The 27235-nt window shown below is 41.0% G+C and overlaps 2 protein-coding genes across 3 annotated transcripts; both read right to left on the bottom strand.

Moving 5' to 3' along the window:
- Positions 1-899: 899 nt before the first annotated feature.
- Positions 900-8144, bottom strand: nup54 (nucleoporin 54). Its single transcript, XM_079178823.1, has 14 exons — positions 8053-8144; positions 7640-7750; positions 6757-6840; positions 6019-6105; positions 5314-5472; positions 4695-4915; positions 4418-4605; positions 4104-4300; positions 3946-4000; positions 3510-3603; positions 2862-2969; positions 2559-2678; positions 2099-2209; positions 900-1509 (listed from the first exon to the last, which is right to left on the bottom strand). Exons 1-14 carry the CDS (start codon positions 8093-8095, stop codon positions 1381-1383), a joined length of 1707 nt encoding a protein of 568 aa, XP_079034949.1. The 5' UTR covers positions 8096-8144; the 3' UTR covers positions 900-1380.
- Positions 8145-8916: 772 nt separating this feature from the next.
- LOC306710228 (lysosome membrane protein 2-like) lies at positions 8917-26870 on the bottom strand. 2 transcript variants are annotated; one of them, XM_079178643.1, is made up of 13 exons: positions 26437-26870; positions 20410-20567; positions 19095-19242; positions 18703-18894; positions 18423-18514; positions 17648-17767; positions 14715-14893; positions 12627-12745; positions 12289-12362; positions 12130-12181; positions 11682-11834; positions 11477-11518; positions 8917-11139 (listed from the first exon to the last, which is right to left on the bottom strand). In XM_079178643.1, the coding sequence occupies exons 1-13, from the start codon at positions 26557-26559 to the stop codon at positions 11029-11031; spliced, it is 1563 nt and encodes a 520-aa protein (XP_079034769.1). In that variant the 5' UTR covers positions 26560-26870; the 3' UTR covers positions 8917-11028. The 2 variants fall into 2 exon arrangements, with proteins under 2 accessions (XP_079034769.1, XP_079034770.1); XM_079178644.1 differs by lacking the exon at positions 11477-11518.
- Between the last annotated feature and the right edge of the window lie 365 nt (positions 26871-27235).

The following is a 27235-nucleotide window of genomic DNA, read 5'->3' on the forward strand; positions in this document are numbered from 1 at the left end:
AGTGTTATACTGAGACAAAGAAACCTCTAGAGTTAGTACTTAATACTACGAGTGAAGACAGGACTGTGGATATACTGATCCACTGGGATTCTGTGGATTCTAGAGATCATGCAGCTTGGCTGAATTTGATCAATGAGAATGCAGCACTATCTAAAAAGTAAAATTCAAAATATTAGGGATGGTGGTGCGTTCAATAGTCTGTAAAAGCCAAAACTCCTGCATCAAATTGTATGTAGGGGTTTAAATACACAAGCAAAAAAAAAAATGAATCAAAAGCAAAAGCTACTAATTCTGAAAAATGCTCAGTTTCAGCATTTTATCAACCCATTAGTGATTTCTGCTTCTCAGCACTGTAGAATGCTCCCATAGAAAAATAAGTAAAGCGGAATGATAAGGCATTTTACCATTACTGTAGATATCTTTAACTTTGTGGTCTACATCAAGTACAAGTATTTGCTTCTTTGAAGTACAACAATCATCATTTTATCTCCCTACATTTTGCCTGGCAGCATCTTCTCCTGCAAAACTAGTGACTCCAGTCATCAGTCACTACTTCCAGCGTCCTTTTCTTTCACCTGTGCTCTGAACATCTTTGTGTAATTCAGACCTTTGGGATATCGGTGACTCTACTGCACGAGAGGACATAATCTTTTTGGAAGCTGCTTAATCCGTTCAACTGCCAATCAGTCGGAATCCAGGACACGAATCCTATCAACTCAAGCCCTACTTTGATGAGATGTTGGAAAAGGCTCGTCCGAAGGTAAACACTGGTGACGTGAGAGTACCAAAACAATGGAGATAGACGGGCAACAAAAGTTGCATTGTTCAGACAGAAAAAAATTAAAATAAATGAGACTACCATTACAGTATGATTGCAAGGAAAGTCAACTTGTTTTCAATTTAAATGAAATTTATTAACATTCTGACAACAGCATAAAAAAAAGAAATACAAAGATGTATTTACAATGTATTCAAACACAGCACACACTCAACCCTATGGTTTGTTTACATGCCAGCCACAATAACAGTCATTTCCATAATCTGCTTTAACAAAGGGGAAGCCGGCTATTATTAGACGATGTTCGAGTCTTTCCATTAAGCTCTTTGTGTCAGACCGGAAAGCACAGATTAAGCAGTCACTATTTTGTTGGTAGTGGGGCAAAGTCCTGGTAGAAATGGCAGAATGGTGACCAAGAGAAAACCAGATACCCTCCTTTGATCAAACCTAAAAGGCAAAGACTGCTTCAAGATGAATCCAACACCATGACATAAAGGAGGAGTTGACCCGTCTAGGTGACTTTTCAGAGGATTGATAATTGTGAGTCAGAGCACAACATGTGTGTGTGTGTGTGTTTGTGTGTGTGTGTTGGTGGGGTGGACTCAGCTCAGGAGGCCTCCTCTCAAGTGTCCACTGTCACTCAGCCCGTGCTCTACGAGTTTGATGTCTTCCAAGTCATCTTTGATGACGCTGATCAGATGACTTAAACCGTCCTGCTGCTGTTTCAAGTGCTGAAAGCGGCAGATAAGGAGAGTGTTTCAGTTATTGCACAAAATCTTTACAAATCTTTTCACAGACTTGTCGTGGTCGAGAGCGGTCATTCCCAAACTTCTTTTGTGGGAGCCACACTTTTTAAAAATGTCAAAACCATTGAGACGAGTGATTTTTTGCATTTATACTCCCATTTCCACATCACTTCATATTATCTTGAATAGGTAAACCATGTGTTCTTGTAAACATATAAACATGTTCATAAATGGGAGCTCATAAATGCATTCAAACTGTTTTTTGTCCTCTCATCAGTAAAACCAACAGAATGTAGGATAGACTTTCATATTAGACTCAATGTTTTAAGTTGGCTACAATTATAAGAACAATACATTATAAATTATAAGAACAATACATTCATAGTCTCCCTCGTGTGGCTCAAAGGTGTACTGCTGATATTAAAGACAATGGAAGAAATTCTGTAAAAATGATTTGGCGACCCTAACAGAATGTCCGTCTTTGGGATTGACTGGTTTAGTGCATTCAGAGGTCTGGCACAAGAATTACACAGATGTTAGAATAAGGAGGCATTGTGTGAATGAGCCGACTCACTTGTTTGATTTCCCTGAGGAGGTCTGCATCAACACTGTAGCGCTCTTCTGATCTTACAGCTCCAAAGTGATTCTGCATCCGGATTTGGGACATTAATTCATTCAAACGACCCTGGAAGAAAAGAAGACACAGATACTGTAAAATAGAAACTTTGTCTCAACTGGTGGTTAGGGGCGGGAGTCTCTAGGCAGCTCGATTCAGAAATTCAGATAATTAAAAAAAAAAAAACAGGTTGTTAACTTAACAAAGGAGTGCAAAGTCACCAGATAGGATTCCAAGTAATAACTATAATACCAGAAATACTGAAAAACGTATTAGTAAACTACCAACTGGTCTTAGAGAAACATAACAATGAATTTAAAAAGTCCTTGTAACCCTGATGTCAGTCTTTTAATATATATGAATGAAAGAATGAGCAGTCAGATTGTATTCATAACTGCTACAATGTAGACACACTTGCCTTGAACTGTGTGGGGGCATTGAGTTCAGAGTGAATGGTGTCCAGCTGCACCCTGAGGTGCTCCTCGTCCACTTGGATAGCGTAGCCACTTTTCCTCTGAATTTCCTGCTTGATTAGCACCTGCCAGGAAAACAGGGACGTAGGAGGAGATAGATGTGAGAAACACTGAGGTGGAAACGATAAAGCAGGAAAAGACGCAGACGGTGCCAGGGCATTCATTCAAACTCTACGAAATGTGGAGATGGTGTTCCATCGCAGGTCATTTCAACCCACAACACAAGATCACCGAACAAAGACAGCTACCTGCAGCACCCTGTGAGAGAGATCCATCAGCTTCCTCTTGTACTGGGCTATCTTGGCCACTGTGGTCGCCTGGTTCTTCTGGAGTTCACTGATGTCACCGGATATAATCTGCAAGTGTGTGTACGCGAGGAAATTGTTAACATGTTATTTCTCCTCTGATTTCAAGTTGTATTTTTAGAGCTAATCAGCTGAAAACCATCCCTGGACTGTTGCCCTTCCTTGAAAAGTTTGAGCGTTTTAATATTTTGCTCAACAACATCAGATCAAACAATTGAGGTTTCATTTTACACACGTTTTGGTGTTGCATTTGATGATAATATTAGCAAACTGCTTTTGATAGACCCAACTTAGAAGGGTGTTAATATCCTCAAATATAAACCACAGAGGAAAATGCTTCCATAGACTGTACATTTGAAGAGCAAGCTATACATATATTTCATATACAAACCAAATAGATTTTAAAACATCCCTAAATACATCGACACTCGCAGCTGTAATAGTAATTTCAGATGTAAACACCCTGTTGGCGGCTAGCATGAATAGGACATCTGTGTACTCCGTCCTTGACGCCACAAAATCTGTTTCAAAATTCCTTCGTTGATAATCAGAAGGCATGTCGTTTAGACAACCGGGACTGTTTTCACTTACATCCACTCTGGTCTGGTGCTGTTTGGTCATCTGCTCCTGGATTTGGAGCCTGCGAAGAAGCTCCTTAAAACCCACCATGGGCACTGGTATTAACCTGGAGGAAAGTAAAACACTTTAATGACCCTAACCATTACAAATTAAGTTAAAATGTAGATTTTTGCTGTGGGCAACAAAAGGCCAATAAAAGCTGTGGCATAACGGCCATTGATCAGGAATCCAGCAGAGCCATCTTCATGGGTCATGTGGTAAAACTTCTAAGTCAGTTGAGAAAATAACGGGTGTTACACTTAACTTAGGGTGGAGTTGGGGGAAAATCAAAATGCCACAACTGGAGCATCTCAAGGATCTACAAGTCTCTCTTACTGACCCCCCCCCCACATTATTCCTAGACCACCCTTTATGGAAAGTCTGACAGATGTGTTCTGAACCAACTTACTTCTCCGGGTCCGGGTTGTCCACCTTAGCCTGCTCCCAAATGATGGGGTCCACTCCTGAGTGAGAAGAGATAACACTCTCAGAAGCAAAAATCACACACCAAAACCCATCTGTGGAGTTCAGCGGGCGGATGACACAAACATGCAGGCGCTCGTTTACCCGCAGGTGCGTTTTGCAGCAGCTGTTTGAGCTGAGCTGGAGACAGCTCTGTGCGTGCGACGGTCATGGCCACTCCGATCTGCGTGAGCTGGACTTTGATGTTGGCCTGCTCCAGATAACTGAACAGTGTGGTGGCGGGGATCCGCTTGGAGGTGCCATTTGGAGAACGCTCCACCACGTAAATGACCACCTCGGTCCTGAGAGACAGAAGACGGGAAACAAGTCCCCACATTTGTTTACAATCAATTAAATAGCTATTCCCGTTTCTGTTAGTAATTGGGGAGCCACGGGTGCAGCGGTACCGACTGACTCACTGGTCATTGGGCAGGGCTTTGACACCGTCCACGTTGACGGTGAGAGTCTGGTTGCTTCCCAGGACCTTGTGGAGGGTCTCCACCAGTTGCTGCTGCTGAGCTCGCACATCGGCTTCCTTTCTATTAAAAAGCAAGACCACGAAACCATCCTCGTCCTTACTCACTGGGACGCAGCTGTAGCCCACCGCCTACGGAACAAAAAAAACCCACAAAGGATTACCATTTGATATTCAAAAAAGGAACCCAACAAGCACTCTAATGAACTATCCACCGTTACCTTGAACCTGCAGAATGGGTTCTCCTGGGTGAAGTCAACAGGTTGGTGGTTGTTGCTGAAGTAGCCCTTCCCAGTGCCCCAGTAAGCCTGCAACTGGTTCCATTTCGCTAAAATGGAGTCCCGCTCATCCCCTAACAAGGTGGGAGCTGACAGAGCAGTGACCTGCTGGTACAGCTGGGTGGGCTGAGCCTGCAGCTGGGCCTGCTGGCCGAACAAGCTTCCTAGAAGGTGTGAGGAGAAGACGACATGTCAAGACTGTCTTTCTCTTTATGTCCACGTTTCTGAGGGAAAACTACGGACCTAATGACTATGTTCACTCATAATATGAGGAAAATCATTAACAATGTTTCCAACTTAATACACTCTAACTGCACAGTCTTATATTTCTGCTTCAGCTGCACACTGTTGGACTGAACCGATGAGGTTAAAGCTGAAAACGTTCTGTTTGTTGTCGCCCTCTGCAGTGATACGCGGTGTACAGCACGGTCGACAGAGTAGTTGTGGAGGTTTAAAAACAAATTACAAATATCAGCTTTAACGGTCTGCCTTGTTTGGGACATCATTTTCTAATCTTCACATGGAAACACTAAACCTGTTATTTGGAAATACGGGGTCTCACCTGGCTGCTGCTGAGTTTGCTGGATATTAAAGCCTCCAAACCCACCGAGGCCAGATGTTCCTAATCCAGTTCCAAATCCTGTTGCCCCAGCAGCGGTCCCAGCGCCAAGCCCAGAGGAGAACCCAAAACCTTTGTTCTGCGTGCTACCAAACAGGCCTCCTAAAAACAGAAGATTGTACCAACACAGGAAGAAAATATGTACATGAATGCCAAGTAAAGTGTAGAGTCACTGTGCAACCTAATGGCAGCTATTTATTGGCACTGTGTAACAGCACAGCTTTAGTAAAACTGAAACCAAACCAAATATTTATCAGTTTACCATTTCTAATTTTCATCTAACACATTATGATACTAAATGATTAACCTTGATCTACATCAGGCTTCCTGCAGGACTCAACCCAAGTTTATAGTTTATTTTTTAACGCAACAAATAGCTGTGCATCTACACATTTAACGGTATTTACACATTCGTAAAAAAAAAGAAAAGAACTTGCATCACAGAAGAATCAAGATATTTGTTTTGTAATTTACCAAAATGATGAAACTTTTTTTTTTATTATAATAATGCAAGTACAGCTGATAAAACCTGCCATTGGGCAAAACTGCTGGACGTCCTCATTTAAAAAAACTAATGTGTGCATGCATATTCTATGTCCTGCACATGCACATACACACATCATTCTGGATAAGAGCAACGCTGCTGACCTGCGGTGTTAGCGGGAGCAGCAAAGCTAAACGTGGACCCTGGTGCAGCGGCGGTTGTTGTAGTCGCCCCAAAGCCTCCAAATGTGCCTGAAAAATAAAGCAAATCATGCCAAATGAAATAAAGGAGGTGAAAGAAAGATTAATACAGAATACTTTTACAGTAATAAAAAGAAAAACTGATTTTTATTTCCATCTAGCATCGCTCTCAACAAGGTGAAAATGTAAATTTCTACAGGAATCAAATGAGATGCGTGTATAATTCAACATTTTGTCTCATGCAAATGGGGAAAAACAACAATGACACTTAATGAGAAAAAGCAACATGTCAGACGAAAAATCACTGCACCACATAGATGTGAAAATGGATGAAAATGTGTTTACAGACACAGACTGTACTGATTAATCAATCACAAAGGGCATCTACCTGTGCTAGCCAGGCTATTACCAAAATTGAAAACAGTGCCAGTGGTGGTTGCTGTACCAAAGCACCCCACATTAAAGCTGACTGCTGCTGGGTTGGCATTTAAACCAAACCCCCCAAAACTAAACCCACCAGCCGTGGTGTTTCCAGCTCCCAGCCCCCCAAATCCTGCAGCCAATCGGAGGCAGGCAGCGAGAAAGAGAGAATGACACGGAGGAGTTAAATGACAAGTGGTCAGGTCTTCTATGGGCTTAATACTTGTAAGGAAAATGTACCGTAAGAGAGACAAGACTGTTTTGACCAATAAAATATCTTACCAGTGTTGGTGGAGCCAAAGCTAAATCCTGTGGCTGGTGCAGCAGCAGTAGTGGTGGCTGCCCCAAAACCAGGGGCTGCGAGAGCTACAACAAAATAAACAGACACAAAATAGACGGGCTAGATTTGGATACAACAACAAAGGATACCTAAAAATAGTCACAAATGATATGTAAAACCTTTTTTTTTTGTGAATTAAAAAACCCCAAACACTAACGCAAAATACAGAAAGCAGTTCCTCTTCATACAGTTTACATGCTTATCTTAATAAATGTATCTTTGTCTTATAATAATACATTCAGGGGCTCATTCTTATTGACTTTAATGACTCCTCGTGGTGCACAGAGTCCACAACAGAACCTACTCTAGTTTGCACAAACAATGTACAAATGTCCTATAAAATCACAACACACCACAATGGTTTTAGAAAGCTTACACACATCTGATTTTAACAATATTTGGCTTACATCAATATGCAATTGTCTTAGTACAAAAACCAGGTAGGTTAAGCTTTACAGTGATGCCCAATTATCTAGACAAATGTATTCCATTGCTACTCCACTGATGTAACCTATTATATGATGACCATGATGATGCCAACACTGTACAACATAACTGTACACATATTACTACCCGTACATCACTACTGTTGTAGGTCCTGTATTAATATAGTAGACAATGCTTGCTCCCCCATCAATTTGAGTGTATTTTGATCTTAACCAGAGCCTAAACTTAGCCTAAACCCCAACCAGTCCCAAACGGAGCTAACAAGAGTTGTTGCTATGACATTGATAGCAACAACACAGTGGAGCAGCTGTGATCAGTGAGGGTCAAAGGCGAGGAGCGGGGTCCCCCTTTTAGTGAGGATCACGTCTCTGGACTTACTGCCGAATCCGGGTGCGGCGGTGGTGGTGGTGGCTGCGGGGCCAAAGCCAAACGCTGCTGTTGATGCTGTGGGTTTGGCACCAAATGAACCGAAAGAAAAGCCGGACGTGCCTTCACATGGACATAGAGAGTGCGTGTGAGTGTTGGGTGTCCTGACAGCAACGGTAAGGTACAGCTACAATGGATTTTTAACAAGCTGCAAAATCATGATTGTCAATAAGGACCGTAAAGATAAGTTAGCTAACTTTGAGGAGTGACGTTCACGTTATTCGTGAGCCACAACAGCTAACGTTAGCCTAAGGCTACAGCGTTAGCTACAAGATAAACGTACAGTAACGTTAGTGTGACAATATACAAACAGTATATTTCTAGTATCAATAAAATACTCCAAAACTAAATTAAAATGTCCTTACTTGCCGCTGGGTTACTCGCGGCGCCGCCAAAACTGAACGCCATGCTGACTGTTTTCAGATGCAGGCAGTTATTCTTCTTCTTCGTCGTCTTCTTCTTCTTCTTCTTTGTGAGGCTCGGCAGTTGTCATCGAACATAACGGCACATTACCGCCACCTGGAGTCTGCATGAGAGATCGCTACTTATGCGGAGGTCAGACGGAATACTGAGAAGAGCTCATGCAAAAAATAACTTCATCACAGTATGTAAAAGCAGCTACAATGGTGGGTCATGTTAGGGTGAAAGCTAAATAGCACCATTTTATTAATTATATATTATTGATCAAATATGTATTCATGTAAGAGGCAATTTATGAGTATTAAAAGCAACAGGAAAATAATAGATCTCTTTAAGTGCCCAATCTTTCTTCATTTTTCTGTACTATTTGTAAAAATCTGATTTAGGGCTTTACTGGAGTTTTAGATAGTGTTTTTCCCCTCTTTTTGAATTTGATCCTGTTTTAAACAATGCCAGATGACTTTACTCTAAAACCAAGAACAGAGCCTAACCACACAGCCCCAATGCTTTATTTGTATGGAAAGACACAATGTAAGTTTATGGCAATACTGGAGACATCTGTGTAATCTTTCCTCAAACATTAAACATCCATACATCCAGACTCCGTCTTCTGTGGCATCAAAGCATGACTGTTGTTAGGGAGCAATGCGGTTCAGAGCATGGTTTCTTTCCTTCACTCAGATGTTTATACTGTTAAGGCATATTTTTACCCACATCCTCTGGTGAAGATTTCATTTTTCTATATCAAAAAACAAATTTGAGAATTCAAATAAATTACTTAAATTAAAAAAAGAGAGTAAAGACACATATAATGAAACTACTTTTATTTTTGTGTACACAGTAAAAACAGTATTAACAGTCAGTGTTTCAAAACAATTGACAAGTTAAAATAATAAGTGGTTATAGCAGTAACGATAATTTCAGAAAGTACAATCTGTTATCAAAGCACGGCACAAAGTAACCCAGTGTAAAGTCCAAATGGTGCTTTCTGTGTTTTGGTTTTACCAACGCAACACAATAATTCATCTTTTTTTAACCACAATTCTAGTATTGTGTAATACTGTATTTTTGTTTGCATCTCTATCCATTCATTCACCCATTTACGATGAAACTACACTATGCACTCTACGTGAATTCCTTCTATTTTCATTGGGTTTTCTTATTGTACATGACTCATTAAAGTCAATCAAACACAAATAGTAAAATCAAACGAGGAAGCAGAAATCTCAAAATTAAACTTGTTATAGCTTCTCTGCTATTGTCTGATAGATTTATTGCTGATTATTACAGTGCATGTAACTAATTCATCCTTAAAATGTCACAACTAGGAATAAGAGCAGTAATAAAAGCTGGGCTCAACACAGTTCACATGAAGTAATTCTGCAGCATTCACAATATTACATTAAATGGCACCTGAAATCCGATAATTTTACCAGCCTTGAGTGATAAAGTTTGACCCTACCGGCAAGACAAAACTATGAAAACATCTAGCAGTTTCATGCTCAGTTTTGTTTGGTATTTAGAAGAAAAAGATATGCACATTTGTTGGTGTGACAAGGCGTTATTTTCACAAAATATGGGAAAACTATAAAAGACAAAACAATTGCAGTAACATTGATTCTTTTGAAGGCACAACTACTTCTTCTTCTACTAATTCTTCATACTAAACCTTCATTAGTTGTTCGATGCAATGGTTGAACACCACACATGAAGTCTTTCACAGACATTGGGGAAAAAAAGGTTTGTAGGGTTTCATATTCAGCACCAACAATGTTATTAAGGCCTTCGACGATGGCATCAAAAAAGCACATTTTGAAAGGATAATAAGCTGAATTGCATTTTAAAAGGGTGGTTAGTTAATGTAAGCAGTTATACACGGCAAAATACTGTCAACATACAAATTCAGTACTGTATGAATTATCTTTCCAGCCATAAAATCCCGTCATACTCTGCTTTAAAAGGCTCATAAAGGTGTCGCTCACTATGGCACGAGAAGACAAGTGTGAAGCTCTAACTTTGCATTCAAACATTTCTACATCAACATTTACAACAAATGAGAAGGACTTCTTATTTTACAAAAAAAATTAAATATCTAAAATATTCAGTGTTTTGTCTGATATTCATTCCCATCATACACTGAGAGGAATGTAAACAGTTCAACACACCTTGCACTGCATATATACAAAAAATACACTCTTGACGGTTTCTATGGTGCGGCGCTAATGATGTCCACAGATATCCCTCTAAAAACAGTGCACGAGTAGAAAACAAGAACAAGCCAAGAAAGTGTTCTGACAACATTTAGTTTAGGATGAAATGCAAATGACACATAATAATACTGAATTGATTTAAATGTCTTCGCGGAGAGATGGCTTGCCGTATGTTTTGCTTCGCTCCTCCTCCTTTAATAGTGTTTGATAGTATTTAAGCAGAGGCCCCCTGAGAGTGGCGTATAATATCTTAAAAAAACTCACAGTTCATGGACTTCATTACCCTGGTATGAGAGAATGAGGCGAGGCCACAGCACTAAAATCAAAATTGATTCCACACCTGAGGTTTAAAAGGTGTGCTTTTGTTTGTTGAAGGCCACCACAAAGTGACGTCTCCATCTCTGCTTGTTAGAGGACCACAGCTTTCAGCAACTGATTTCACCAAACGGCAAAACGTAGCCCTCGACACACAGTATTTTAGTATACTGGACTCTAGGTAGTTCTCCACGGCTAAAATGAATCTAAATGAATCCAAACAGTCTAAACCGACTAAAAACATGTTCCCCTCCTCAATTCCTAAACCTCACCCCCCCGAAAGATTTCCATTCATAAACGAGATATTGATTATTTCTCATCCCTCTCCTGAAAACCTAAATCCCTATTTGAAGTTCGGAGGGTTGTCGATGCCCCCTTCTAACCTCCCCCCCCTCCTCAAGCCTGTGGGTCACCTGTCGGTGTCAAAGAGATATAGGTCCCATTTTGAGGATCTTCCTTTTCCTTGTCACTAACTGGAGAGTAAGAGGTGTCCTCTTCGTTGGACGTCTAGTGGGAAATTGAGGATAAAAAGAAAACATGTTTAAAAAGTCATCTCATCTTACTTTGAAAGGTTTGGTGTTCTTGAACGTGTCATCTCACATCGCTAGTGTCATTTGTACATTACTTAAATAGACATTTAGTATTACTAAATGATGTTAATGTGTTAAAACCAAACAATATGTTTACTGCACAGATATATATATTTCAGGAGGGCTGAAAGTCGTCTAACATATGAGATTAAAGATGCATATTATGGACAATAAGCACTAATATAGTAAGACTGAACAAAGCAAACACAACATGGAATACCAAACAAAGCAACAGAATGACCGTAAAGACTTACAGCATAGAGAGACTTGGCAAACACAGTGCGCTTAACTTCGTTCTGCACAGAGACACACATTGATAAACACATGCACACATTGCAATTAGTGTCGGGTTAAGAAACTGAATGAATTACACACAAATTAACACAATTACTTATTGGGACAAAGCAAGCAAATTGTAAGCTGTTAGAATAGAAACAGGTCAGAAGAGAGCGGTCATACCTTCTGTGTGCGGGCTCGGAAAAGAAGGATGATTAAGACGAGGAGCATAATGGCACCCAGTCCCACAATCATGAGCGGGAAGTTGGACACTACCGTGCTAATCAGCAGCAGCTTGTTTACTCTCGCCGCAGAAACATCATCAATCACCACACTCTGCGTATTAGAAGACAACGTCAAAGATACATTAGGGAGAGGGAACTTTATTTATGTATTACTAGTGACTGGTTTAGCATCGAGTATTTTATACGTTCTAGTGGTTTAGCCCTGATTCGTGTTGGTTTAAATGTTTACATAAAACAAAGTGGGTTTCTTTTTTAATTAGCTACGTATTCATTTTGGCATCAAGAAACACAGGAACAACTTAAATGACTTTGTTTGTAATATTACAACCGACTGATGATCCACTGACTCACAATGTAAGTGTCAGCACTTCTTCAGTGTTTCTTACCTCATTGATGAACATGACGGGAAAGATTGTCTCATTCAGGGTTCTAGTTTTCCTGTTGTGAACAAAAAGAAAAGAGTGGGAATCCATTATATATACGGCACAGACACACAGACGTCGGTACTGTAGAATAGTAGCTTGTGTTTGGATGCAGACGCTTACGGGAATCCAGAGATTCTGCTGAGCAAGATGTTTATCTGTGCTCTCTTGTTTGCACGTACAATCACTCCGGTGGTCTGCACAAAATATAGTGTTAATAATGTAAAGTAAAGCATTATATCACCAGAACGGACAACAAAATGAGATCTTTGACACCTTTTTAGGAGTAGTAAAGGGGGGGGGGTGTTGTTCTTCTGCTGTACTACTACATATATGCCACTAGGTGGTGCAGCAGTACATCTAAATGTAGCATGGCATTCCTTTCATAGTTCAACGGAATGTTTTTGCTCCAACATATTTCTATTCTGGATTCGAGGCGAGCCGTGGCATTGGGTGCTTACCGGGTTAAGGTCCAGGTACGTTTGGTGATGCTGTCTTTTCGGGGACATCCCTCCAATGGCCGCCACGTATTTATTTTCTGCCAGGTAAAAATGAGGAAAGGAGGCGACCACCGGAGCACCTACATGAGGAGAGCAGAGGACTCAGGTGAGAAACAATAAAAGGAAGACAATATTAATAAGCTGAGCGAAGCCACAATCAACGATGTATATCTCTCTGCTCTAAAACAAATGAGTCTCCTTTAGGTCTTGAGCTGCCACATGTCACCATAACAAGCTGTTGCTCATTCATTAATGATACATACACAGCATCACATAACACACAGGCCACATTAAAAGGACCGTAAAACAGTGTATCTTAAAGGAGTTAGTTAAATGAGGATATCATTTTTTTGTACAGCTAATGTCTAATGTCAGATGAGAACATTTGATAGAGGAATGTAGTTTATATTCCGTGCTCTTATTGTTCAAAAGGATGTGTCTTTTACAACTACACGATGGTGCGACATAAAAGCCTCTCATGAGTCCTGACACAAAGGTTGAGAGGACGATCAAAGAAGCAGCATAGTAAACAACAACATTCTCATCAAATATCACATTTCCTGCTGTTTGATGTACGATCTAATCAAAGCATCACAAACATCTGGGAAGAGTCCTCAAGAGAAGGTGATGAGATATAATCTGGCCTCCGTCGTGGAACATGCAGCATGTTACTCAGGGTCAATCTTCCAAAGAAAACAAACAATAGCTACACAAATGGAACAAGACCCGCTTGTAGGACAAATTAAGGGCTGCATCTAAAATCCGGATAAAGACTCAGGTTACTCTTGCTGAGTTCCTTCCTCATATTGTAAACATACAATACAATATGGCCATGGTCATAAATAAGGAAGTGTGGCGGTCGTGCAGCGCTTTGGTCAGGTTCCACCTGTGCAACGTCAGACAAAGTCGTTCTGTCTGTGTCTCAGGAGAGCAACAACAAAGTCAAAAGGTTGCGCAGTGAGAGGTGCTGATGAAGTGGGGCAGGGGTGAGAGTTTTCCTGTCCTTGTGTTTGGCAAAAACATCAGACGCCCGGAGTCACCTGAGAGGCTGTTCCCGTGACAACCCACAAGGTCATTCTAGCCCACACACACACACACACACACACACACACATGTTTGTATTGGTATACTTATGAGTGCCGCTTACGCACTGTGTTCATTCCTCAACTGGTGACCCTAGACTTCTCTGTGCACTCTCTTAAATGCTGCTGGCTGCGCTAAATTTGTACCATGACCTCAAAGTGCCTCGATTGTTTTTTTTATTGTGCATGCTGAACATTTATGTGAACGGCAGCCCTTAGATTCCATTAATCTCAGTAGGTTATGAAAATCATCTTGCACTAATCCTTCACAGCAACATAACCTTGTGTCTGTTTTTTCTTGTTTAAATCAATCTGCTATTGAATGCATTACCTCTCAGCAACAATGTAACTTTCACACAAGAAAAACAAGACAAGTATCTGCATGTTGTTACTGGAATGAATAGAAAGTAATAAACGCCTCAAAGCTATTAAAAATGAATTAAAAACAAAAAAAAACATGTTACGTTATTAATATAAAATGTATAAACCATGTTAAAACACTCTTATTGTTCTTTCACAGGGAATGATCATATTTAAGTCTGTGAACACAGGCACTGGGGCACTAAACCAACTCATATTCAAGGCCAGCATCAGGTGACAGGGCTTACCAACCCTTCAGCTACTGGGCCAGTCACAGTCAGATGGCGCCTGAGGTGTTGAGAGGGCTGTGTCACATGGGTCACTTAGAGGGTATTAGTGCTGTGTGATAGCAGGAAGGAAAATAAAAGGAGGACTCGACTGACTAAAAAAAAAAGGAAGTGGAGTGGGAAGAAAGCATAAAGAACAGGGCGACAAAAAGCAAAGATCTTACCTTTCAAAATAAGGGTATGTGTTTACTATAAAGGCCAAGGTCAGAGTGTAACAGGAGGGAAGACAATAGAGGCGCAGAAAGTAGCGCTTTGAAAGGAGAGGCATGTGAAAGTGCAAAGTGTAGGTGAGAAAACACGCTGCACAAGCTGACATTTACCTTTGCGACAGGGACTGACTTTCAGAAGGCCAGTTCCCAGGCACTCTTTTGGGGTGACGCAGAAACCCTCGTTGGCCGGGTTCTCCTCTTTGCTGGCAAAAACAGAGCGCGGTGGTGTGAAGCGGTACGCTGGGATTCCTTTCACCTCAACTTCCTTCTCAAACTCCATGTGGATCGACCTGGAGGGTAAAGCAAGGACATTGCAGGATTGGATGAAATAAAATCTCTTTTCTTAATTATCATATCTTCTGTTTACCAACATCTTATCATTTTATTGTCTTTTTGCCGTAGGCCTACCACGTGTGTCTGTTTCAATAAAAGTTTACAGCCTGAATATTAGCATTCTCACTTAAGACTAGAACAATTGTATTAGTCCATTTCAAACTGGTTGTTAAACTCTTTCAAAAGTGCAACTGTAAGAAACACTATTCATGTTATAGGAATACAAAGGGAAGATTACAGTATTCCATTAGTCCATTCAAAAGTGTGTTTACTGCACAGAATATATAAATCAAAATTAATATTCTAAGTAATTATCCTCTCTTCTTAATAATAATCATTTTAAAATAATTGCCAATATCAAGAAAGAAGCTGAATGATATATATGAACTTTACCATTTTGCTGAGAGTACTTCTCTCATTCTAAATAGTAGATGCTGTAGTCGGCTGTTAACCTTCTTTTTGAACCAGGAGTGGACAAATCGTAAATTTTTCCTTATATTTGAATGTTTGTTGTGTTTTTACAGCTGCTCAGAGAATTGCGTTACTTTGAGCAGTTCATCCTTGTTCTATATATCCTTGTTCTGGTCTTTCAAGGGAATCCCAACGATTCTCAGTGAGAACAAAGGAGTCTATACAGTGTCTGCCAACTGGCCGGGAGGATGCGGCCCTTCGCTACTCAGCCCACCAATCGTGCAACAATACTGTACAGACCTTTCCCTTGACCTTTGTGAGAGAAGCCAAGTAAAAAGCCTTACGTGTGTCCTCACTAGAACGGGACTGTGAAAGCCTCTGCCTTGTACTGCTGGGCATGGGAGACTGTTACAGCGTGGATTAATTTCAGACAAACGTAGCTAAGATATGGGGTCTTTTATATCTAAATCCCTTCAATGTGTGGGGGCCAAAATCTGATGAGATGACGTGAGAATGTATTATAGGCGTCAAGCGTTGAAAGGGAATGGAATGAAGAGCGATGGGGGATTGTACTTTTGTATAATAATAATGATTAAATCTGCGTGTTAAAACTTTCACTTACTTTTCAAGCAATCTAACATTTGTTTTTAAGTTATATTAACTCATTCACTTATGTTAACTTTTCTAACCTGTGTCATATTTTTAAATTGTATTAGATATTGTTTTGCATATCCAGGGTGCTATGTGGGGTTGAAAATGTGTCTTTCGTTTTATTTGACTTCTTTTTTGTTTGTGAATCTAAATAAAGAACCGCAGTTGGAGGAAAGATTAACGTATCGCAAAAGGCAAGTTGGTATTTGAACAATGACACCTGTTAGAAATTCATCAAAATCCTGAGTTTTTTTGTGTCTCAGCTGTCAGTTACTGGACCAAAAGGTCGCTACCCCGTCAGGTCCCAGATGGGAATTCTAGCGCTTCTTTTATCCTTCAAATCAGTCCCAGATGTGATTTAACTAAACACATGTTTTCAGACAAAGTGGTGTTGATCTATGCTTACAAGGGGCTTAACACTTGAGCCAAACATTCTGTCTAAGTTTACCACATGTCACTTAATGGAACATTTCCTCTTCAAATTATAGTCAAATGAAAGGCATAGGAAACAGGAAGGGAGCCTTCCCTTTAGTCACAATAGCGCAGAGAGCAAAACAAAAGGTGAAAGTCAAAACATTTATGAGAGGATTTCTTTTGACACACATCCAATTGGAGTCAAAGGTATAGCTATGTGACGGATTATTTCCACGCTCAACAAGAGGTCAAGGATGACTAAAGCGACATGTTTTTTTTTAGTTCAAAGTTATTTTCTGAATTTAAAGTTCTTGTGATCAACAAGAGATAGGACATGTTTCAAGTGTTTGTCTGGTCAAGAACAGAAACGTTATTTCCCAATGCTGTGAATAGCACAAATTCAATACTTGTCAACAACCATAAAATGCTTTAAGGATTCTTCATCCTCACTCCCACGATTTTCCTTCCCCTTCCTCACTCACTCAACTTGCAAAGCCATTACAGTCCCGACCAACATTCCTCTTTGTTTAAGCCTTTCCATAAAGTGTTTCCTGAAAACTGCCATGTTAGTCTTTCAAAAAGGACACACGCATAGGCAGTAAAGCCTAAAGTGAGAAAACAGATGGCACCTGTAGTGCTGTTGGTAAGTGATGTCAGAGGATGTTATGTTAGCAATCCATGGGATCCAAGGCCAGAGAACATTTTTCCATACCACATATGAAAGCCTGCGTCTTGCTCCGACCTAGATATAAAATATGGACGTCGCCTATAAATACCGCCATCTTGGCAGTGACGACACAGCATAACTCCTGGGCAAAGAGTTGGATCGTCGCTGGAGCTTAGGCTGGCCAGGGCGATGCAGCGGAGCGGACGGCTATAGCGACGTGAGGCGGCACCCACCTTATTTATGTACAACTTCAAGCTATAATATAATTCAAACGGGTGAGTTATATGAAAATTCTTCCCCCGGTACAGTTCTCATGAACGAGAAATTTAGCTACAGAGACTAAAAGCGTTTTTATTTCTGTGGCTGTAAACATTTATTTCTACTGAAAAGTTGGCCATTTTAATTGACTTCAAGTGGCGCTTCCTTTGTTGCACCGTCATGTTTCTACACTGGCTTAGAACGGACAAATCAAACACTGCTTCTTGAGAGGGCCGTTTGCGTTTCTTCGTCAAATAGCTTGTGAATTGTAATTTTTGTAACTCTCTGAAATTGTGATGCCGCACTGTACCTGCAGAGGTCTGGAGTAAATATGTATATGCGTTCCTTCTTGTTTAGCATGGGATGGAAAGCACTTCCATCTGATCCATTGATGCTGTTGCTTTGGTTAGAATTCCAGAAGTTCACCTGGCTGCAAAACAACATATTGTCACACACATGAGCATATCATCTTCAAAATTGCATGTATGCAATTAAAAAGGGTATAATGTTTATACAGGGGTTTATACTGAGTGAACAAAGACATTTGTGCTGCCTGCAAAGTGACTGAAAATGGTTTCGAGGCCGCATGCCTATACAAAAGCGCTACTCCAGATTTGATTTTATTTCAACATAGACAGAATAAAAACAATATTTGTAAGATTCTGGGGAGGATATGCTGTTTTCAAAAAGCCTACTTTCATTGTCAACATTATTATCATCTCCATCTTAATAACAGTACATTATGAAGAACATGTTTTGATGAACAAACATGTTTTTATCTGAAAATCACTGTTGGAAAGAGTGGTTTCCCAGGAGTAAGAAGCGTAATTAGAGACTGCAGACTGAGGCAACAAAATGGGATAAGAAAGGTCACTAAAAAGGCATTAAAGCATCAAGAGTACCACGACTTCCTGTCCTGAACTCTGTGATATGGGAAACAGCCCAGACAAACACTCCCACATTATTGGCAAGAAGCAGTAGATTTGACAAACCTTTTACATACAAAGTTTGCCAAAAGAGGTTTCATTACACTGGATGAAGACAGAGGGGGAGTGTGTGTTTGTGGGCGTCTGCAACAGAGCTACCTTTCGCCTTTCCATGTTTCGACACGGCCATAATCCATGTAGTTCTGCTTCCCAGTGTGGTAGACAAATTCCCCGGAGTGACTTCCATTTTTCTAAATAGATCCAAAGATTTAAGTCATACAAATGTGTTCATGTTTTAAGAAAATGCTCAAATTTCTTACCATGAAAAAAAGAGTTTTCACGGTGGCTGGATTGCATGAAAATGTAATTAATCAAAAGCTAATCTTCCAAAATATAGCTGAGGTTCATCAGCTTTTATTATTTGTAGAGCTGTACATGCCTTGTACATGAGCCCAAAGACCTTCTCCACTTCAGGATTGCTGGTAGATACGCGGACCAGCAGGGGATCTTCGTAGCCCCACAGCCATTCATCCACAGTGTGAGTGGCAAAGAGACCGGCCCCGATGGAGTTCATCCAGATGGACACCATGGAGGCCTTCCAGAAACTCCCTTTCAACTTGTTCATTACAGCCTAGAGACAGGACATGATGAGTGGGGCAGAGTGGAAAAGAGATGGCAAAGACAGCAGGATGAGGCAGAGGGTGGTGGTCGGCATTGAGGTGGGAGTGAGGAAACAATAAAAAAAAAGTGCAGAAGTCAGTTAGAGAACACACACTCAACTTTTCCCCACACTGTAATTTTCTTTTCTACGACCTTTAGTTCCTGACTCACCCAAGCTGGGATGTTGACAGTGTTAATGATATCCACAGCTGGGTCACCCACAGACTTCTCTCTCAGGAACACGAAACTCTTGTAGTTGTATGCAGACACCGTCTTGTCATTTTCCCCCATGCTCACATTGTCCTTATACCTGTACTCCCTGTGCAATAACAACACAATACAAGATTATCAGGTGTTTGATATTTTCATGAAGCTTTCCAGAATTGTTCCACAAATTAGCATCTCAGACCAGTTAAGAACTAAAAAAAGGCGTTGCATTAGATGTGAATTTCATCACACAACTTCTTCTTTTTAACGCAACATCCGTTTGAGATTAGGTAATTTTGAAAGTCAAATATGAATTAGCATAGGTGGCAGGGGTACATTATCTTGACAAGCACTGTGGCCAATTTTGGTGATTCAGCAGTGAACCTTGATATTTATTTAAGGATTGCATTAGAGGTGATTCAAAATCGACACAAAAGTTTCTTATCAGGGCTCACATGACGGACGGGACGGGTCATGAAACGACGTACTGTAACGATACCACTGTCTGATCTTTATGGTGATATAGTGACAGGGTGACGGCCCATGAAATGAACCGGATTTATTTTTTCTGTTTAATATGCAATAAAAATGCCGTATCAGATTTTTAAAAAAGGAAGCAGAGAAGCTGACGTCCCCTTTTCAGTTTACATAAGTGTTGCGCAAATAACGGGCACATTTCGACAGAACCAGAAGAAGCCTAGTCTGCTGGTGAAGTCCAAATTTGGAGACGGCAGAAAACATGAACCCACAAAGCCAATGAACTCAAAAAATATAAACAGCAGCACAGTCTGGTTTAAATCGATGTTATATGTGTGTTCTTGGTCTAGATATAGTGTTCCCCTTATAGTCATTCTGCAGCGGCTGTGCTAAGATTTCACACGACCATTAATATTTTATGTGGAGTGAGTGCTGTGCCAAAAACAATAGCTGTTGAAATGCTACATAGCTGATCAGCAACCGGTAATATAGAGGCTTAGGAGGCAGTTTGACCTTTTGTGCTTTGATTAATTTGGCATGCAGCGAACACACTAGTCATAATGTTGTTTTACTCTCTCCTTGCATATGCTTCCTGGTGTTTTGGAAGAGGGAAATAACGGAAGTAACAGGTGATTTTTTCTGTGACACTTTAAACTTTAAAGTGTTCAATTTGAGAACAGAACGTGGTGTGGTGGCCGGTGTCAGACACACAGCAGTGACGTCACATTTGTCGATATGTCATGTTTTGAAGTTTGGACTTTCTCTGTGGCAGCCGGTGCACTGATGTGTTCTGGCAGCTTACCTGTATGTGTAGGGTCCGACCTGCGTGACCTCTGGCTTGGCCCCTTCAAGGAATGCATCCTCATTGGTCACATTGAAGAAGAAATACTCCATGTAGACTGGAGGGGGAGGGCTTTTCCATGACGCGAACACACGGCTGCCCTCAACCAAAACAATCTCCTGTTGAGACAAAAAGCACGTATCTCAGTTTGAGTATAAACATGATTAATTCAGACACATTCTGTATCAAAATAATACTATAATATAGAACATGTTACTGCTGGACACGGGTTTTCTTTGAAAGCAGAAGGGTTGTTATTTGCATGTGGCTTTTCAACCGATGCTGCTTTTGATGCAGGACGAGGAAACGTTTTTTTTTTTTGCAGAGGCGCACACATGTTTTGTATTCGGACTTTCCTGTACCTTTTCTGTCCGTAGTAAAAACAACCCAGAGAACAAAAACATCCTTGGGGGTTCGTGGGGGGTAGGGGGATGAGGGGGATGAGGGGGGGGGGGGGGGGGGGGGGGGGGGCAGCTTGCTGTCTGAGCGTCAGGCAACAACACACATGAATGGTATTAAGGGAGACCCTGCCTCGGCTCCATTGTCAGCGGTTGCCAATGACGACGGGCACTCGGGGAGAGCCGCTGACACGTCATGTGATGCGGAGAGCTGGATGCCCGCTTGTTGCGACCTTAATGATCTGAGCTGCATTCCTCAGGCCTGGGCCTTATGTGGCCTTGGAGGTGCAGGACATGAACAAACTTTTTTACTATCCTGTTTCTTTTCCCAGTACGCCAGATTGTTTCTCACAGCAGACACCGTTGCCTGAGGACGAGGATAACCTGCGTCACTGGAGGAATCTTTGGAGGAAAACACGGGGACCGAGAGAAGAACGAAATGAGACGAGGGGATTAGTATTTCTTTTGACAACGCATCAAGAGGAAATCTCACCTTGGCCTAATTACGCCAGCTTTGTGTTAAAGTTAAAAGCAGTGCTTCAGTATGAAATAAGCCCAAAAGCACACCAACGAGTCCCATTATTTCAGGGGAGCACAGCCCCCCCCCCCCCCCTTCTCCTTTGGGGTCCCATCTACTTGTTCAGAGACAAAGGTTTAGCTGAGTAGCCAAGTACAATAAAGCTGTCACCTTAGATTGAGGAAGGGGCGCGCGTTCTTTCTATGTCGTCCTTTCATGCTTCAGACAATCAATATGGTAACCCTCCCAGCATGCTTCATGAAATACAGCATAGAAAACAGGAACACCCTCTTATCTCAGTACTACTCTTACACCACTCCCTATTCGAAAACACATGGCAGCAGGTGAATACACAAATACACATACAGCTGGCGCTTTGATGTCAAGGCAGGCAAGTACATAGACGTGAATAACACCAGGCGCAGCAAGAAGCTAATCATTAAATCATCCAGCCGTGGTGAACAAGGTTTGCATACTCTAAATGGGTTTGTCTCACGCCACCTAACAAAGCTCTACCAGCTGAACTGTAGTCCAGCCCTGCTGTTGCTCAACCCATCAAAGTCACATTACAGCAAGGCCCTTTCCGTTTTAAATTGGAGGATAATGACTTTGGTGATCCCATCGCTTTTCATCGAGCAAAATCATTTGGTCAAAATTCCAGTTTGTCCAACACTTAAGTTTATGAATACAAACTTGATAAGCCAATCAGCCTCAGTTGTACTTTGTGTTTAGTGCTATTTAGCAAATGTTAGCATGCAAACTGGTTGAACTAACCGCTAAACATCAGCATGTTAAGATAGTCATTTTGAGCATGTTAGCATGCTGAGAGTAGTATACATTTAGCTCAAAGCACTGCTGTGCCCAGTAAGTACAGAGTCGCAGAGCCGCTAGCATAGCTTTAGACTTTAGTGTTGTTATTTGTAACGTTTGTGGGGCCTTGGTCCAGAGTCGGGTATCTTAACAACTGCTGGCCATAACCTTCATGAATTTTGCAAACACTATCCCTCGAGCATGATTACAAATGCTTTCGATGACCTTTGTTTTGCAGTCATGTCAAAATTTCCCTTGACCAATACCATGGTCTACCACAAATCACAGAAATGACACATCAATAACAGTTGGTTAAGCTCCAAATCATCTGTATGTTGTGTGGAACATTTCACCTTCCAGAGGTCGATTGAATACATAAAGAAAATCTGTATTGTTAAAAAAGTTAAAACTTTGAAGGAAACCCAGCAGACTACCAGCAATGGGCCGCTGGGCGCTATTGGCGCTATTCTATGTAAAATTACCAAAGTCCTATTAAGGGTTGAGTCATTTTTCACCATTACCTCATCAGCAGGTCATTGCATGCTGACCCCGCTTGACTCAAATGGGCTGCCAACCCGGTCGGTTTCTCAATAAACCTCGCAGTGTGAAAGAAGGCTTAGCACACAAACAGAGTCTGCTGCTGGGAGGGTATGCGTGGAATGAGATCCTTCACACTGGTGCAACTGGGGTAAGGGGGTAACTTGATACAGCTGAAATAAATCAAACTGCCTAGCTAGTAGATAACTAAGTGTATGTTCATGAGAGCGCGATGCACATGTTACACCCACACGTATATCTTTCACATGTCTGCCTGTTCATGTATTTGATACTCTTTAGACTACAAATCAATGCTTGGGTAATGTATCCTGATTCTCTCATGTAACAATGAATAAGACGGCTAATAAGACCAACACTTTTGCAGTGCTCATCTTCAAAAGGTTCAACTCTGTCTAGTTTCCAACGCCTTAAACATGTGGATCCCATTCCAGGACCTCTGCAGCAATGGCCACAAATTGCACACCTAAATGTATGGTTTGGTTTACTGTGGCTTTGTGATCATCAACTGTTGCCAGTCTGGGTCAGAAGCCAGATTGTATTATAAGTTGGGAAATAGATCCTTACACACAAACTTAAAACTTACTCTGGACAAGAATTGGCACCAGACTGGCATACTGTAAGACTAAAGACTTTAAGCAAATGTTATATTTTATCAGTAGCCTTAAAGTAAAAATTGAACATGTAAAGATTGTTATTAAATAGGACTTCACGGTCAGTGATTATCTGTTTTATCAATTACTCCAACCAAAGTCTAGTTTTATTCTTTTATTGTTGGCTTCAACAGTACTGTACAGTACAGTAAATTAAATTTGATGCATAAACGTGTAGTATTATGACATAAATTTATCCGTTGAACAAATGTGAGCACATCCGTGAACAAAATAAACATGATCCCTGCACAATCTTATCTGTAGCTGATGATTAACTCCCTGTTGTTGAGTATTTAGAGTCTTTTCTCCACTTCCTGCAGCTATTTGTCCTAGAAACCTCTATCAAAGTAAAGGAAAATGTTGTGTAGTTTAAATGTTTCAGATTCCAGCATTAGAACCGACTCCCAGCGTTAGACAGCCTTACGTTTATGTACCATGACCTCTAAAAGTCAACACTAAGCCCCTCTGATAAAAGCCATCTGATACCTGTTATGGAGAAGCGGGTTTGATATGAAAATAAGGATTAAGGTGTGCCATTTGATAACAATGAATGGGGGGCTTCACGTCTACACTGTTGTCAAAGTAAAGTTAACCTTCTGGGAATGCTTTGAACTAACACTTTTCACTAACAGTCTGAAATATTGGGAATCCAAGAAATCTTTGAACCTAAACTTAAAGGTACTATTGCACTCAGAAATACCAGCGAAACACAGTTTGGTTCACAGAAATAAACTCTCAAGACCGGTTAGCGGTCAGAAACTAAGGACGCACCGAACCGACTTCTTCAGTTCCGATAGTGATATGTCAGCCTTGGGTACCGATCCACTACCAGTGTTTAATCAATAAGCTGTATACCTCACTGTGTGAAAGTGTATGGGATCATTTAATCATATAAATGTACTGAAATGTAATTCATCCAAATAATGGTATCCGATACCAGATCGGCCAATTGTCACCGATACCCGATTCCGCTATTTGAGTCAGTGTCAGACTGATATCCGTATCGGTGCATTTCCAAATAGGCATATTATTTGTTTTAACCACCGCGGTTATAAAGTAGAGTATGGATTTTATGCATGTATTTTGCTACCGGTAACGTTATAATATGGCATGAATGTATAACGCTAGTATGGCAAACAAACAATGGCTGTTCCTGGAGGCTATCCGCTCATGTACGTTGGTTCCTGGGAAGAAGAGTTTTGGTTGTTAACTGTCCCCAGCGTACATGTAGCGTTAGCGGGCTATATATCCATCCAGTAGCAGAAGTGAACTGCAGTTAATGAGCAGCAGTCTGAAAAAGGCCCGCTGCAGATGAGATGCTTGACTCAGTCCACACAGACCTGAAGCCACGCCCTTATTAATATCGAACGTGTCACATGTGCCAAATTGCACCAAATTCAACACTGCACATCATTGGGTCCCTAGCAGTACACCAACCAAGTGTGTATGGCAAAAATGAGCTGAAAAGTTTAAAGCCTGCAACTGATGCAACCAAACAGAACCGCAACAGATAACAAGAGTGTTTGTATTTGTGGTCCATTTACTTCTCAACCTCTGGGATTGCAGATCAAACAGCTAAGAACTCTTCAAACTGCAGAGTTGAGCTGAGTGTGAAGGGCACGAGAATACCGAAGTTTACTTGAGTTTAAATACCCATTTCCCGTCAGTTGTTAAGATCATCCACCGCCCTTCCTCCTGAGGAACTGAGAAAACTTCCCTTCAATGTCTTCACACTCTTCCTTTCCATTATCCTCAGCATCTGTAAACAATCTTGACTACACAAGTACCAAACACTTTTTATCATCAGCCACTGATGTTCCACAGAGTTGCAATTCAATTCAAGTACAAATTAAAATTAAAAAAATTGGAATACTGCCATGTGCATTTCTGACTATTTACTGACATTTTATGGACCAAATGATTCACAGAGAAGACACATCTGCAAAATAGTAATACAATAAAAAAGTTAATTTATTAAGAAAGACCTACAACCAATGGCTGAAACGATTAATACACCAATGTTAGGAATCTCCCTGAGTGAGGTCACTCCAGTGCATTATGTGCACAAACCAGCGTGATTGCATTTTAACGTGCTGATTTTACTCTCAGCAGCAGACTCAGCTTTTTCTTGTGACATAAATACCAACCAATAACAGGAACAAGCCATACCATCTCAGCCCTTACTTATTCTTAGCTGTGGAATTTGCCTTTGAACCACCTCATGTCATTATGTCAAGTATTGAAGGCAGAAACACACAGGAGTGGGACATCTGCTGGGAAAATCTTCCCAGTAAAAGTCTTTCAACACAGTGGGTGCTAATGGAAAAGCAACTTAACAATCTAACTGTCGGGCAGATAAAGTGCTGATTGCATTGCGTAGGCTACTGAACCCATAGTAACCCATCCTCCTCCGCCTCAAGGAGTTTGAGCTGCTCATTAGAGCCAGTCCTTCTGGGAGGCAACAAACAGCCCATCACTGATCAGTTTCAGAAATGCAAGTCATGTCAACATACACTGAACTCCAATGATAAGAGCAACCGTGACATATCTATAATACCTGATGTTATAAAAAAGAAAAAAACACCAGCAGATTACACCCTAAAGTTTAATCTGCTGCTAAACTGTATTCAAAGTTTGCACATTATAAATGACAATAAATGAAGTTAAATTGTAAGCCTGTTCTCTGGTGTGAGCTCATTAATCTGTAATCTAATGACTGTTAGTGATCTGCACCAAAGATAAGGGGTGAGTACAAACAAGGTCATGAACTTTAATCTTCTAGAGTTTGCAAACAGAAGACGGTTTTTAATTAAATTACAATGTTTTCTATCAATTTCTAGACTACTACTTTTTTCACAGCAATGCATTTAAAGCAAGAAAAAAAAATACATGCAAGCATGAGATAATCACGTGCTTCATAAAGTTCTGAGGATGAAAGTATGCTTTAACTTTTTTACAGCAATGCATTTAGAGCAAGAATAAAAAAATACATGCAATCATGAAATAATCACGTGCTTCATAAAGTTCTGAGGATGAAAGCATTTTTTTTGTTTACCTTTTTGAGGCGGTTGTGCATTAACGTGCGGAAAACTTGACCCACAAATAAGCCAATCCCAACGACCAGCAGGGAAGCGCAGATGACCCCGACCGCATAAATCGCACAGGATCTTCGTGTCATTTTGGCAGGTGCAAGCAAACACACAGAAGACTCTGTAGGGTGGATGGAGAAGTTAATTTCCGCTACGTTGCGCAAGTTTTCATGCACAACTCATAGAAAGATTGCACAGGCTGGGTTATAAGAGCTCTGGCCGTGACTTTCCCCGCTGCTTTCGAGTTATACTCGAGCCGACGAGCAACAAAGTAACGGTTGTGAAGATGTTTGTCCTCGCGAGTTTCCAAGTTACAAAAAGCTGAGGGGAAGTCTGTTTACTTGCAGTTAATAATGAAGCGGCTCACTTTGACAAGCACGAGGTAATCTGAATCAGCCTAAAGTGACGTCCCAGAAGGCGCATTCAATAAAAATAAAAAAACTGTGCCTCGCAGTATTAGTAGCGGACTGTAGAGGATCTCACTCCCTCCGAGCGAGGAGAACGCTGATTGGTCGTGGCCGTTTGTGGCCCACCCGGAGAGATGAGTGCGCGCGTGGATGCATGCGCCGTAGACGCGCCCCCCCCCCCCCCCCCCCTGCCTGCAGCAAGCAGCAGCGTCGGAACCAAATACAAACTATTTGAGGCGTGTTTGCGGTTTGCGCTCAAAACTTGACAACTCTGTTATGTTACTATAATACTACAGTTATACTATATTGTAAATGAGAGTTGAGTATGAAGTAGGCATAGAACTACCCAAATAATTGC

The sequence above is a fragment of the Pholis gunnellus genome (assembly GCF_910591455.1).
Source record: "Pholis gunnellus genome assembly, chromosome: 18".
NCBI classification, from domain to species: Eukaryota; Metazoa; Chordata; class Actinopteri; order Perciformes; family Pholidae; genus Pholis; species Pholis gunnellus.

Bases quoted from the DNA above. Each gene is read 5' to 3' on its own strand.
- LOC306710228 (XM_079178643.1), bottom strand. From the start codon at position 26,559: ATGACACGAAGATCCTGTGCGATTTATGCGGTCGGGGTCATCTGCGCT. The intron at 12,363-12,626 runs GTAAGCACCCAA...TATTTTGTGCAG, and splicing joins CGTACCTGGACCTTAACCCG to ACCACCGGAGTGATTGTACG. The intron at 11,140-11,476 runs GTAAGTCTTTAC...ATTTCCCACTAG, and splicing joins TTGCCAAGTCTCTCTATGCT to ACGTCCAACGAAGAGGACAC.
- nup54 (XM_079178823.1), bottom strand. From the start codon at position 8,095: ATGGCGTTCAGTTTTGGCGGCGCCGCGAGTAACCCAGCGGCAA. The intron at 6,106-6,756 runs GTAAGATATTTT...TTTATTTTTCAG, and splicing joins CTTTGGCTCCACCAACACTG to GCACATTTGGAGGCTTTGGG. The intron at 1,510-2,098 runs GTGAGTCGGCTC...TGCCGCTTTCAG, and splicing joins TCCTCAGGGAAATCAAACAA to CACTTGAAACAGCAGCAGGA.